At 45.2% G+C, this 12,972-nt stretch overlaps 1 protein-coding gene across 1 annotated transcript in view; it reads right to left on the bottom strand.

Moving 5' to 3' along the window:
- Window positions 1-8,065: 8,065 nt before the first annotated feature.
- The window catches only part of EDARADD (EDAR associated via death domain), a 52,098-nt gene continuing 47,191 nt past the window's right edge, over window positions 8,066-12,972 (bottom strand). The window contains exon 6 of the mRNA XM_090263324.1: window positions 8,066-8,927. Coding sequence (XP_090119450.1) covers window positions 8,545-8,927 — 383 coding nt within the window. The 3' untranslated portion in view covers window positions 8,066-8,544. The remainder of the gene's footprint in view (window positions 8,928-12,972) is intronic.

The following is a 12,972-nucleotide window of genomic DNA, read 5'->3' as shown; positions in this document are numbered from 1 at the left end:
AGTCACTGAGATTCATAATACCATTAAAAGGCCTCTCTCAGCAACCGTCTCAGTATTTAGCCAACACTCTGCACACAGCGCTCCTCTGCCAGCTTGTATTGACACAGCTCACTGTAAAATAAAGAGACAAGTGAAACCTCAAGAATTTGTGACAGGTTGGAACAAGCGAGAAATCCAGGTGGTTTTCCCAAACTTTAAAAAAAAAAAGTTTTTGAGTTCAAATACTTTAAAATTTTTATTTATTTATTTTTAGAGAGAGGGAAAGGAGAGAGAAAAAGAGGGAGAGAAATATCAATGTGTGGTTGCCTCTAGTGTGCCCCGAACTAGGGACCTGGCCCACAACCCAGGCATGTGCCCTGACTGGAAATTGAACCATCGACCCTTTGGTTTGCAGGTGGAGCTCAATCCGCTGAGCTACACCAGCCAGGGCGCAAATGCTTTTTTAAAAATTTTTTATTTTGGAAGTTTTAAAACATACACATAAGTTAAGAGTGTGATAGATTCCCACCTGCATTTTGTCCAGCTCCAGCCATGATCAGTGTGGCCAATGTGCTCCAGCTACACCCCATCCTTGCCCTCCCACCACTGGCTTATTTTATTTTACTTTACTTTATTTTATTTTTTCTTCTGCCTGAAATTTGGGAAAAAAACGCCAAGTCCAGAGCAGGAATAACCCAGGCGATCACCACTGGCTCATTTTAAAGCAAATCTCAGATTTCATTTAAATCTGTAAAAACTTCAAAACTGGTGGTTAGACTTACATGTTTAGTAAGATCTGGGTTCAACTTTTGGGCAGTATGTACTTCCAATTGCAAGTCATCAGGAGACACTTAAATCTTGTTTTTCTTTGTATGATATCAAGATCGATCAGTGGTTTCAGCTGCTGTTAACCTGATCCATGTATTACAAAGTTTCCATCATGATTTGATCAAGGCTTTTAGCAGCTAGCTATTGATGGTCATTGCCTAGACCCATTATTTCATTAGGGATTGAAAAGTGGTGATACATATATAAAGTCCATCATTCCTCCCACGTTTATGAATCAGAATTCTATCAGGAAATACTGTTTCTTTCACCAACTATTTGATGACACCAGGGTGAAGTTTATGCCAGAAATGTAGGGTAGGTGCTTGATCCTTTCCCTGTACTTGGGGATTTTCTTGATAATTTGCTTCCCCACTTATTTGTTCCCCCACAAAAGGTAATCAATGAGTTGTTTTTTAAAAAGCATCATTATGAATTCATGGATATAAATATATTTATGGTTTCTATTTTGGTACTTAAATTATGCCATCCTTAACCAGAGGGGACCCCTTTGATGGGCCTTGGCGTTCCTTGGACACAAATCTTAGTTTCCTTGCCTTCCGGTAGGACAAGATGTCCCAAGCTATCATTTTTATTTCCTACCAAATCTGGACTTCACAATTTCCCCAAGGAAACTGTCAGTGGGAGGTGGTACACATATAAAGACCAATATTTTGACTGGGGATGCTTCTGGCAACTGGGTTGGTTTCTAAACTTCCTCAGTAGGTGACACTAGGAAGAAAAAAAAATTTTTTTTTTTTAATATCTGAGTTTCTACTCGTGTCTTCATTCAATTCAGGTCTAGTGTTTTCACTTGGCTTTTTAAATTTTACATTTGTACCTCATTTTTCTTGTGAAATCTTGGTTTCTAACAACATTAACATAATTACTTGTTTGCTTTATGTTATTATATACAATAGTTTCAGGATAAAAAATAAATATTCTCATAACAATATGATTACAAAACAAAATCAAGGTTTATTTGCAGTTTTCTGTCTTTAGGCTATATCTCCCAAGGGAAAATCAAATGCTAGTGTTTTAAATTTGACAATACTATCCAAAGTGATCTATAAATCCATTGCAATTGTTATCAAAATCTCAACAGCACTTTTTACAGAAATGGAAAAAAATTCTAAAATTCATAGGGAATCTCAAGGGACCCTGAATAATCAAAACAATCTTGAAAAAGAACAAAAGAGTTTGAGGTCTCACACTTTCTGATTTCAAAACATATTACAAAGCTAGTAAGCAAAATAGTGTAGTACTGGCATGAAGACAGACATATAGGCCAGTGGAACAGAACAAAGAGCCCTGAAGTGAACCCCTCACATGTGGTCAAATGATCCTCAACAAGGGTGACAATGCCATTCAAGGTGAAAAGAAAGTCTCCTCAACAGATGAAATTGGGAAAATGGATAGTCACATGTGAAAGAATGAAGTTGTACCCTTACCTACACCACAAACAAAAATCAACTTAAAATGCACTAAATGTCTAAACATAAAATCTAAAACTATAGAATTTCTAGAAGAAAACATAGAGGAAAAACTTCATAATGTTGGGTTTTGGCAATGGTTTCTTGGAAATGACATAAAAAGCACAGATAACAAATTTTAAAATAGGCAAATAGGACCTAAAAATCTAACCTAAAAATTCTGTGCATAAAGGACACAATCAACAGAAGAAAAAGGCAACCTATAGAATGGGAGGAAATATTTGCAGATCTTTATCTGATTAGGGGTTAATATCCAGGACATATAAAGAATTACTACAACTCAACAGCAAAGCAACAAAAAACAAGTAACCCAATTCAAAAATGTGCAAAGAACTTTAACAGACTTTTTTCCAAAGATGCTATACAAATGACGAAGTATATGAAAAGATGCTTAACATCACTAATCATTAGATAAATGCAAATCAAAACCACAATGACATACCACCTCACATTCATTAGGATGGCTGTTATAAAAAATAATAAAAAGTGTTGGCAAGGATGTAGGGAAAACAGTATGGCAGTTCCTCAAAAAATTAAAAATAGGGCTGCCATAAAATCCAGCAATCCCACCTTTGGGTATATATATTCAGAGGAACTAAGAGCAGAATCTCAAAGAAATATTTTTATACCTGGTTCATAGCAGCATTATTGACAATAGCCAAGAGGGGAAAACAACTCAAGTGTCTGTTACAAATAAATGGATAAACAAAATGAAATACATACATATGGTGGAATATTATTCAGCATTAAAGAGAATGGAAATCCTGCTATGCACACTACCCCATGGATGAATCCTGAAAACATTATGCTAAGTGAAATAAGCCAGTCACAAAAAGACAATTACTCTATGATTCCACTTAAATGAGGTGTCTAAAGTCAAATTCAGGGAAACAGAGAGAATGGTAGTTGCCATGGCCGGGGAAGAGGAAGAAATGGAGAGTTGTTTAATGGATACAGAGTCTTAGGGTTAATTTTTATTTCATTGATGAGAGAGAGAGAGAGAGAGAGATGTCATTCCACTTACTTATGCATTCATTGGTCGATTCTTGTATGTGCCCCGATTGGGGATCGAACCTGCAACCTTGGCGTATCAGGACGATGCTCTAACCAACTGTGCCACCCGGCCAGGGTCCAGAGGTTTAGTTTTGAAAGATGAAAAGTCTTGTAGGTCTGCTGCACAACAATGTGACCATACAGGCTACTGAGTCATACATCAGCACCGCCTCTCCTGTGCACGGTGATTCTCGAGCCCACAGGCTCCAGGACAGTGGGAGGTGTTGCTTATCTCTGCATCCTCAGTGTCTAGGACACTTGTTATAAACTCACTAGACTTTTAATTGACCAAGAGAACATGTGAATCAATGGCTGTGTTGGAATCTATATAAAAGCACCAATTAGACATAATGGTTAACATCAATCTTTAATTTTGTACCACCCATTATAATAAAGAAAAATAATCTTTATTTCTAAGAAAAATATAAAATCATATAGGAGATCAAATTGAAGGCAGCTTAAAAAGTACATTAGGATATATAAACATAGAGTATCACAGAAATTCAGTAGTTTAAAGGCATTGCCATCAATGGCTGAAGAAATGTCATCCACTAGGCTTCTGCCTCCAAGGTTGTCACGCACAACAGAAGAGATGGCTTGGCTTAGGACGTCATGGGAGCTAACCTCCTTTACATTTCCAAAGGAGGTGGTAAACTCAGGCATTTCAAGCTGCATCTCAATGCCACCGCAGGTTGATTCCTAGGAGGCACAGAGCTGAGCGGGACCTGTGCTGTGACTCATCCTCCAGGTGGTGAGCCCCAGCAGGTGTGCACCCACTGCCTGGAGCTCCAGCAGGCCCAGCACATGGCTCAGCGTTGCAGCCTCGAAGCTCCGTAAACAGGAGGGAAGTGAACCTTGCCCTGCTGCAGTGACAGCCACGTGCGCAGGACTCAGAGTTGGAGCCTGAACTCCCGCACAGCAAACCGAATGTCTCCCCAATTCTTTGGACACATGTCATCACGTAGATTCAGTTACAAGGGTAGAAAACAGTTTTAACATGATTAGACCCAAAGTGCCATTAAATATGAAAGATAATCCCAAAAATTGCCTCTGCACGTGTAAGTGAAAAAAAGAAGCAGATGTTGGCCTGTAGCTAGGGGGGAGAAGGCCATAGGCACATAGAGGGAATCTGACTTGAGAAATGAGCAAATGGCCCTAAAATAAGGAACACAAAGAACAGAAACAGGGACAAAGGAGAGGAAACTTATACAACAGGGAGGGCAGAAGTGAAAAATATAAGGGGAATAGTCTTGGCTGAAAACTTAATGGAATAGTTCTTCATCTAAAAAAGGAAGGAGAAGAAAGTCTGCTGGACTCTCTTTATTAATATTGCCGTCAGAAGAACATGCTTTTATGTGCGTCTCAGCAAGAGGGAGGCTGGTGCCCCTGGTCCATGTGTGCTGTGACTGCGGCGGTCGCAGAAGTGCCATACTGAAAGGGAGAGACCAAACACCCACAGACTCCCTGAGAATGGAACTGGTAGCAGAGCTGACTGTCGCACATTAATCTGAAAGATGGGTGATGTCGTATGGGCACCTTCAGGGAACTGGGACCCTCATTCATGCCGGCCTCATCCTACGTACCTTTGTCCACCTGTGAAACAGCTGTGCAATTCCCACTTTTTAGTGGGGCTACCAGGAAGGGCTATTTTAGTGCTGTACTTTTTAAGCTTTTAAACATACAATCAATAACGAATAGAGGGTTGGTGTTAGGCTGGTGTCCCGGCGGCAGCCCAACCAGAAAGGGTGTGTGGAACTGGTCCTCCAGCAGAGGGCAGCACCACAACACAACTGCAGGGAAGGAAGCCGCACGGCATCTTGTCTATTGCGGCGTATTTTCTATAGCATTGAATGCCAATCCTGGCAAGCAATTTAAGCCCTTACCACTTTAAATCTTACAACTTGAACTAACGTGCCTTATTTGAGACCCTTCTCGTATGATTCTTCCCGTGCGTCCGTGTCCTGGGTGGGTGGAGTCAGCGCGGCTTAGCTTTCGTTCCCTCCGTGCGCTGATCCACTGCAGCCGAATAAAGTGCACTACATAGAGCCCCGTCACATCACACCGCAGGCGGGAGCCCCGTGTACGTGTCTCAGAATTTAGCTGAAGAGATCTCATCCTTCTAATAGCAAGAGGACCTCAGCACCAGTGTTTAGTTCATAGAGTGACCAATTGAACGTGGATCCTTGCAGACAGCGCATGAGCAGTCTTCTGTATGAATGAGCTTAAATTTTAACAGCTTGATCAATTCGTTACAATTTTCTTCCTTCTCATTCTTGCCCTTCTACAGTATCAGCATATTTACCCCATTACTTGTGTCGCAATAAGTTAAATTTTAAAAATTATTTGGGCGATTATACAATTACGTTATAGTTCTATTTCCACTGAGAATTACTCTGATAACAGAGTACATTCAGCTCTGCACACACTGACCCACCTGAATTCTGTGTCAGCATTTTTCAACCACCTCAAAGGTAAGTTCGGCTGACAGTTAGGAGGAACAGCAACGTGCAAGATACATATGATGATACATTCAATTAAAAGTCAGTTTTGAGACTGAAATTTTGAGTTTGGAATTCTGGAAACAGGGATCTGTGCTCCCAAGCTGGCCCACAGCCCACAGAGCGCTTTCCATTCACAGATCTGTGACACAGAGAAGGGAGGGTGCTGTAGAACCTCCTTGATGCATGTAGCAGCGCTTCCAGGGGGAGATTCCCATCCTGATTTCCAGACTTAAAATCTCGCATAATAAGAACTTTAAAAAAAAAAAATTTTTGCAGCTGTGGTCCTATTGGTGGGGTTAGAAGCCCACCTCCCCCAGCTGCTGTCTCACCACCAAGCATGGCTTTCAGGAGCAGGAGGCCTCCCCTGAACTGGGAACTTGGGAGGAGCCCTGGGGAGCTGGTGGGGCAGCTGGTGGGGAGCGGGGCGGGGGAGACAGTAAGGTGGCAGGAGTGTTACTTCCACTCCGTCCTCCCTCAGGTTGCCCTTCATCAGTGGATGTGGAGGGAGCCTCTGGACACTGGGAACCCTTCCCACCCCCTGTGGGAGTGATGGCTGGGTGGTATGGAAGTAGTGACTGCCTCCTATTCTGTCTCTGTTCAGGGAAGGTCAGGGTCCCCGTGGGAGGAGAAAGGAGCGGGGTGAGAAAGGGAGCAGAGAGGGGCTTTCCCTCCTATCCTCCTTCCGTCATGTCCCCTCTGCCTCTGCGTCAGGGGCCCTGCAGGCTGCCTGGAGTGGAGGTGACAAGTCCCCCGTGTGGTGATAGGGGAGGGAACTGTGAAAGGGAGGAATGGAGGGAGTTCCCCAGCAGCCTGGGGATGGAAGGGACTTTCTGGTGGCACCTGGCCAGGCAGCAGTTATCAGGACGCTTGTCAGCTGGCCACTCTTTATATCCCAAGAGGGTGTCAGGACACATGGGTCCGGTACCACACGAGACTAAATAATCACAACCCTTTCAGTGCCAGTTCCCTAAAATGTCAATCATGAACACCAAAAGCTCATCTATATTTACCCACAGTAAATTTTGGTCTAACATAGGAGAACATGTCACATGTTGCTTCATGAGAACATGGCATGTAAAATCTAATTCCTAGAAGATAAGAGCCCCTTACAAGTCTAAGTCTCTAGAGTGCCTGGAGCATTTCTGACAATACTATTTAACAACCACTTCACTGGACATCAATTTGCAAAAGTATCTATTTTTTAAAATCTCTACATTTTTTGACTGGCTGTCACTCTCCATGCATCTTACGATACTAAACCTGATGTTCATCTCATAACTCTGGCAAGGATAGATGAGCTGATAAAGGGCAACGAGTAAGTCTCTACAGTAGATTAGCTAGTTCAGAGTCTACATTTGATGCTGAGGTTGACTTTATATTATGGCAACCTAACAAAAACCACTGTAACCTTTAGTAGAAAAAACATTGGTGGTTTAGAAAATAATTTCCTTTTGAGCTAATACTAATCTTCCTTGTGTTCCGATCAATATTAATTCATCATTTTTGCTTATTTTGATCACAGACATGCAGAATCCCCCCAACTGAACAAAGAGCCTTAATCTTCTAAGCCCATGGCCAAATCCAAGCAACACTTTTATGAAATTGTCAAGCAAATCAAGGCTCCTCCCACCCACCAACCCCTAGAAAACCAGGCCTCTCCAAGAACAGACCTTCTATCTGCAATAATTTCCCTCCCCTTTAATCATCAGATAAGAACATTAGATACTCTTTGGACCCAATTTTTCATTTGGTTTAAAATTTAGATTTTAATGCATCTCTTCCCCCCCAGCCTCACCATTAAAGATTCCTCCCCACCCCCACTGGTTAAGCTGCTCTAAGCTGGGACAGTACGTGCTGGAGGGCAGCAGCTCACCCCTGGGCCAGGTGATGTGTATTTCTTTCTCAACAGACTTCATTTCAGGGGTGAGACAGCCAGCCTTACATAAAAGGTGTCGAAGTCAATTTTAAGCTAACTTTTAAAAAGCCATGTGTGACCAAAGGGCATCCTGCTTCCCCTCCTTGTCAACCCTGGTCCCACGGTCCTTTACCTGCTAACTCCTGACTCTGTCCTCCTAATAACCATCGACTCCTGTACTTCTTTCAAAAACACTTGAGCAAATGACATTTCTGATAGTGCAGAGGCTGTAAAAGCATTTGAATAAAAAGAGGGCACATATGTTCTGAAAGATATCTCCACATAATACCAGTATCCTGTTAATTCAGCCAAGTACTTTATAACAAAACAGTAACAAACGGGCTCCACGGGCTCCCCGTTTCCTCGGAGCTGTGGGCCACTGATCACGGAGGAGCCCGCGGGCAATGGCCAGGTGCGGCCATCACTGTCTGAGTTCCTACTTCCATGTTCAGCAGTGCTTGTGGAGAGGAGAATTTAAGTTCATCGTGGCATGAACCCATCCTGATTGTAGGCTTTGGCCCCGCTCCCTATACGGACCTACAAAATATTTCTCCTGATTCCAGATTCAAATATTAAATTAAAACATGTGCAAAACTAAACAAACAAAATTCCGCCACCAAAACATAACCTACCCCTCCCCCGAAACCACCAGCATGGGGGGACCAGTGTCCACTGTTCTACGTCCTTATCCTAAATTCTTTAAAAAGAACAGATTCACGTTGCTCCCTGACCTGGGTTGTTTGAACGTCCAAAGAGGCCAACAAGAAGGAGCACAGGTCTAGCAGGGTCTGGGGTGGTCTCCACGCCTCCTCTTGGGCCACTCCTCGTCCAGCCACCTGCGCAGGACGCTCTCCACGTCGGCCCGGTGGTAGAGCCTGCAGAGCTCTATCAGCTGCCCCACTGTCCTCTGGCTGTTCCGGAGCAGGAACTCCAAGGTGGGGCTCTGGGGCCTCTGCTCCAGGAAGCACAGTTCGTCGTAGGGCATGCCCCATTTGCTCGCAAAATTCCTCCAGTTTTTGACCGTTGGGTGACACGGGTCCAGCTTTATCCTGATCACGTCGAGTAAGTCCTGATCGTTAAGCAAGTCACTGATGGTGGGGGCCCGGAGCGAGCAGGAGGAACAAGTACAGTTGTCCTGGCAGGACTTGACCTTGCTCACATCTGGAACAAACATGACAGCCACACGTCAGCAAGAGGCCATGAGCTGCCTCATCTCTTCAGTCCCTCACTGTCCACTGGAATTATCAAAAGGTTTAGAGTCTACACATTCACACAAGGACAGGCTGCTGTGCTGGAATCAAGAGTTGATAAATAAAGTCCATTTTCCTTTCTTTCTGAGACTCTGTGTCTTATAACATGTGACTACCAGACAGAATGAGGGCTCTGGGGACAGAGCATTGGGTGCAGGGGGGTGGGGGCGGGGAGCAAATTACCAGTGAATGGGGTCAGAATGCCTTCCGACGAGAAAACCAGCCCCTACTTGTCTGCACCTCAACCTTATCCCTTCCAAGTTATAAGTCAGCCTGACAGCTGCCTCGTGCCAAGCACAGCACGATAGGATGCAAAGGATTGCACAATTCTATAAAAGGTCTTTAAACACACACACACACACGCCCAGAAAACTGGAATATCCACTCTACACAAAGATTTGGAAGTAAGTGATATTTGATAATGCCAGAATGCTTTTTAAATTTATGTCCACCTTATCATTGCTTTGCCTTTATCTGTGTTTTTGGTTTTGTTTTGTTTTTTTTTTCACCCACGGGGCTGCCTCTGAAGTGGGGCCAACGCCCCGAGGTGTGTGCAGGGGTGCATGAGCAGGGCCCAGCCCAGCCCAGCAGCCAGACAGCACTCCCCTACCAGAGAGCTCCAGCCTGGTCTCAGTGCCCAGAGTACGTTAGGAGGACGAAGTCCCCAAGTCATTTATAGGAAGGTTGTGAACGGTGTCTGCACAGCAACCTACCTTCTGCCCCAGCAAGGGCCTCCTGGCCCCTCTAATGGGAGTTTAACAGCCAAAGGCCACATGGGAGACCACTGGCCTGAGAAATTCTAGAAAGTCACAGTGACCTTTACCACACTTAAGCCGTGGATATCCCAGTTTAGAAAAGTAAAGAATTTGGGGAAAGGGAGTCACTTTGCTTATGGTTTAGGTAGAGGACCAGAAATTGGGGGGCAAGTGCATATTAAAAGGTAACAGGAGCCGTGACCGACTAATCTAACTTCTGGGCGTCCAGCCCGAGGAGATAATCTGAAATACGTGTATCCATGAACGTTTTTCTTACAGTCTTATCTATTTTCTCAACAACTTACATGTCACTTATGAAGAGTAGGCAGCAACCTAGGAAGTGCATGTGCTGTGATGTTAAGTGAAAAACGTCTGTGATTAGAATAGGTGAAAATTCTGTGTTAATATTACTGTGGAAGGAAATGTACAAAAATAACAACAGCTACCGCATTAATATGGCAGGATTATGTTTCTATTTTCCAAACTTTCTCTAATGGTGTTATATTTCTGTGACAACCCAAACAGCGTCTTACATGAACAAATACATTGCTTAGCTTTGCAGATGACTTATCACTTATCCCTCCTCTTTGCCGAGCCTCACCCATACCTGTGAGCCTCCCCTCCTGCCTTCTCCAAGATTTATTTCATCAAACATCTCCTTTCTTCCCCTCCTCTCCAGCCCCCATCTCTGCTGATTTTCTTTCCTTTGTTTACCCACTTTCCCTTTTTTAAAAAAAAATTCTCTGTTGAACTCCTAGAAGGAGAATTCAAAGCCCGCTCCCTCTGATGCCTCCCCATGTTCTTCATCTGCCGGAGCTTCAAGCAGCTGCTGACCGGGCCTCGCTCCCACCAAACCTTGGGGAGACGCGGCCTTGTTCCCTGCACCCCAGCTGCTGGCGGAGTGCTCCAGCGACCGGGCCGGAAAACCCCGGCCAGAGGAGCGGTCCGCACCTGACCTTGAGCTTCGCCGGACCTGCTGCCGCCCATGTCCCCATCACAGCAGCTCCCCTGGATACGGCGGCCGCTGGAACTGCGGCCAAGAATGGCCGCCTGGACACGGCTGGTTGTACTGCAGGCCGCGTCCTCCCCGAAGGTTCCTTCTGACCGCAGAGCCGCGTCCCTTCCCTCGCAGCCGGCCCGGTGCGATCCCAGCCCATCTCCCTGCCCAGTCCTCGGGAGCAACCCGGAGGCGCCCTCGCTCTGTCCCTGGCCCCGAGCTCGCCCGCGGTTTCCCGCTGGTCCCCTGCGCCGCTCCCAGCGGCCTCGGCCTGGCGCGCTCATAGACCGCGGGGCCTCTTCCTCTGCGCCCGGGCAGGACCCGCGCAGCCCCGGGCGCAGGGCGAACGCTTCCCGTCTGCGGAGCGCACCTGCGGGACGCCTGGGCCGCAGGCCCTGCCCGCCCTCGCGGCTCCAGCACTGCCCACCGGGAAGCCCCTGGCCGTCCGGACGGCATCTCCCACGAAGGGGACCTCAGGTCGTACTGGACGTCCTCCTCCTGTGCACCCAAAGCACCTCGGCCACCAGCACCGCAGTTCCACTCCACACAACCTGCGCCACGGCCGAGACCCCACGGGAGGCTCCAGGCCACTCTTCGCGCGAGCCCCAGCGCTTCCTCCCACACGGCCCGTTCTCCAGACCAGCCGGACGACTCGGTGCCCAGAAGACACGGTTTTTTCTTTAAGCTCAATTAAATTAAAAGAAAAACTAGCAGAAGTCCGGTACAGAACATTCAGACATTATATACAGTGATGGCCACTGGGTTTTCCCGATTTCACGACTGAGGAACAATTCGATGCAGAACCCAGCATACAAATCTTGAAGCATCTCCCTGGACACGGGACTCGCGGGCCCCAGCGCGAGCACCCCTGGCGGTCGGTGTCCACGCCCGCCCCTACCCCCAGCTGCCTCAGAGACAAACGCTGGGTCGGTTCCACTCCAGCCAGAGCCAGGGCTGGCGCCTCTCTCACTGCGCCTTCCTCCGCACCACGCACTAGTGTTTAAAAATCTTTTGTCAATTTCATAGTTTGAAAAAGTATACCTTATATTTTTTCCTACCCCCATGCCTTTCCTGGTGTTTCTGCTCTTCTTTCCCTCTCCTCAATGAACTTCCTCTGTTGAACTTACACTGATGACCTTCATCCATCCTATAAAACCCACCTCAGATACCCCCTCCTCCAGGAAGTCTTCCTGCTCCTGCGGAAGGCCTCATGGGAGATCCCAGTATTGTGTCTGCACCTCTTGACTCTTCCTTACAGGAGACATTTGGTGTGGTTTCCTGTTCCTTGTGCCATTTTAAATGCCTGCACTATGTTTAAAATGTAGTTACATTCCTATGTAATACATGGAGAGTGATTCCTCAGTTACACGGATCAGGTGTGTCAAAAAGTAAGACTTCAGCTGCATGGTGGGGCAGAGTTAATTCATCTAAAAACAAAAAATCTAAGGGTGAAGGTAGCTTCTTGCTAAAAGAGTGGTATATAAGGACAATCCTGAATTTTCTTTGCTTTTATTTAAGGATAGGGTTAAACTAACAATATTCTGCCAAGTGGCAAAGAAGCAGATTACCAGAGTATGTATAATTAAGTTTTTGTAAAAACAAACAATACAGTCATTAATATCCATGTGAAGTATACTGTGCACACCTTCACAGGCACAGAGAAAAATATGGAAGTATGTCTATCAAAAATGGATATTTTTTAATGTTCTATATCATTGTGTTTATCTGGATACTTTAAAAAGTTTTAAATGTCACGGGAAAATCAAGTAAAATATAACCTCTGAGCCTAGAATTAAGTGCACTGGTGTCTGAAGACCTCTCTAATAGCACTTCTGTAAGATTCAGGGTTGGCAGTGTCTTCTCCTTTAGTCTCAAGAACAAGAAGGATACCACCAGGAAGCTTTCTCTCTGAAACTCCTTTAAACCATCTAGTGGATGAGAAGGCTGCATTTCTTTGAACAATGGCATTGACAAAATTATCAATGAATGATGTGCCAAAAGTCTGTTGATACTTTTACTTTTGTATTTTCAACAACACAAATGACACCATTTACTGAGTTGAATCTACACAAACTGTCAACATTAGTGAGCTGAAAGCTGCCTTTTGAGTCATAAACTGTAATTAGCTCTCTGGGGGCCTCGAGCAGGAAAACATGTTTGTTTCCTGTCAAATGCATTCGTCCCGCCCACTGTAAACACCTGTC

This window comes from Furipterus horrens, unplaced genomic scaffold, assembly GCF_987537825.1.
Source record: "Furipterus horrens unplaced genomic scaffold, mFurHor1.1.pri manual_scaffold_15, whole genome shotgun sequence".
NCBI lineage: Eukaryota > Metazoa > Chordata > Mammalia > Chiroptera > Furipteridae > Furipterus > Furipterus horrens.
Note: the sequence above shows the minus strand (reverse complement) of the source record. Positions and strands in the feature narration are given on the sequence as shown.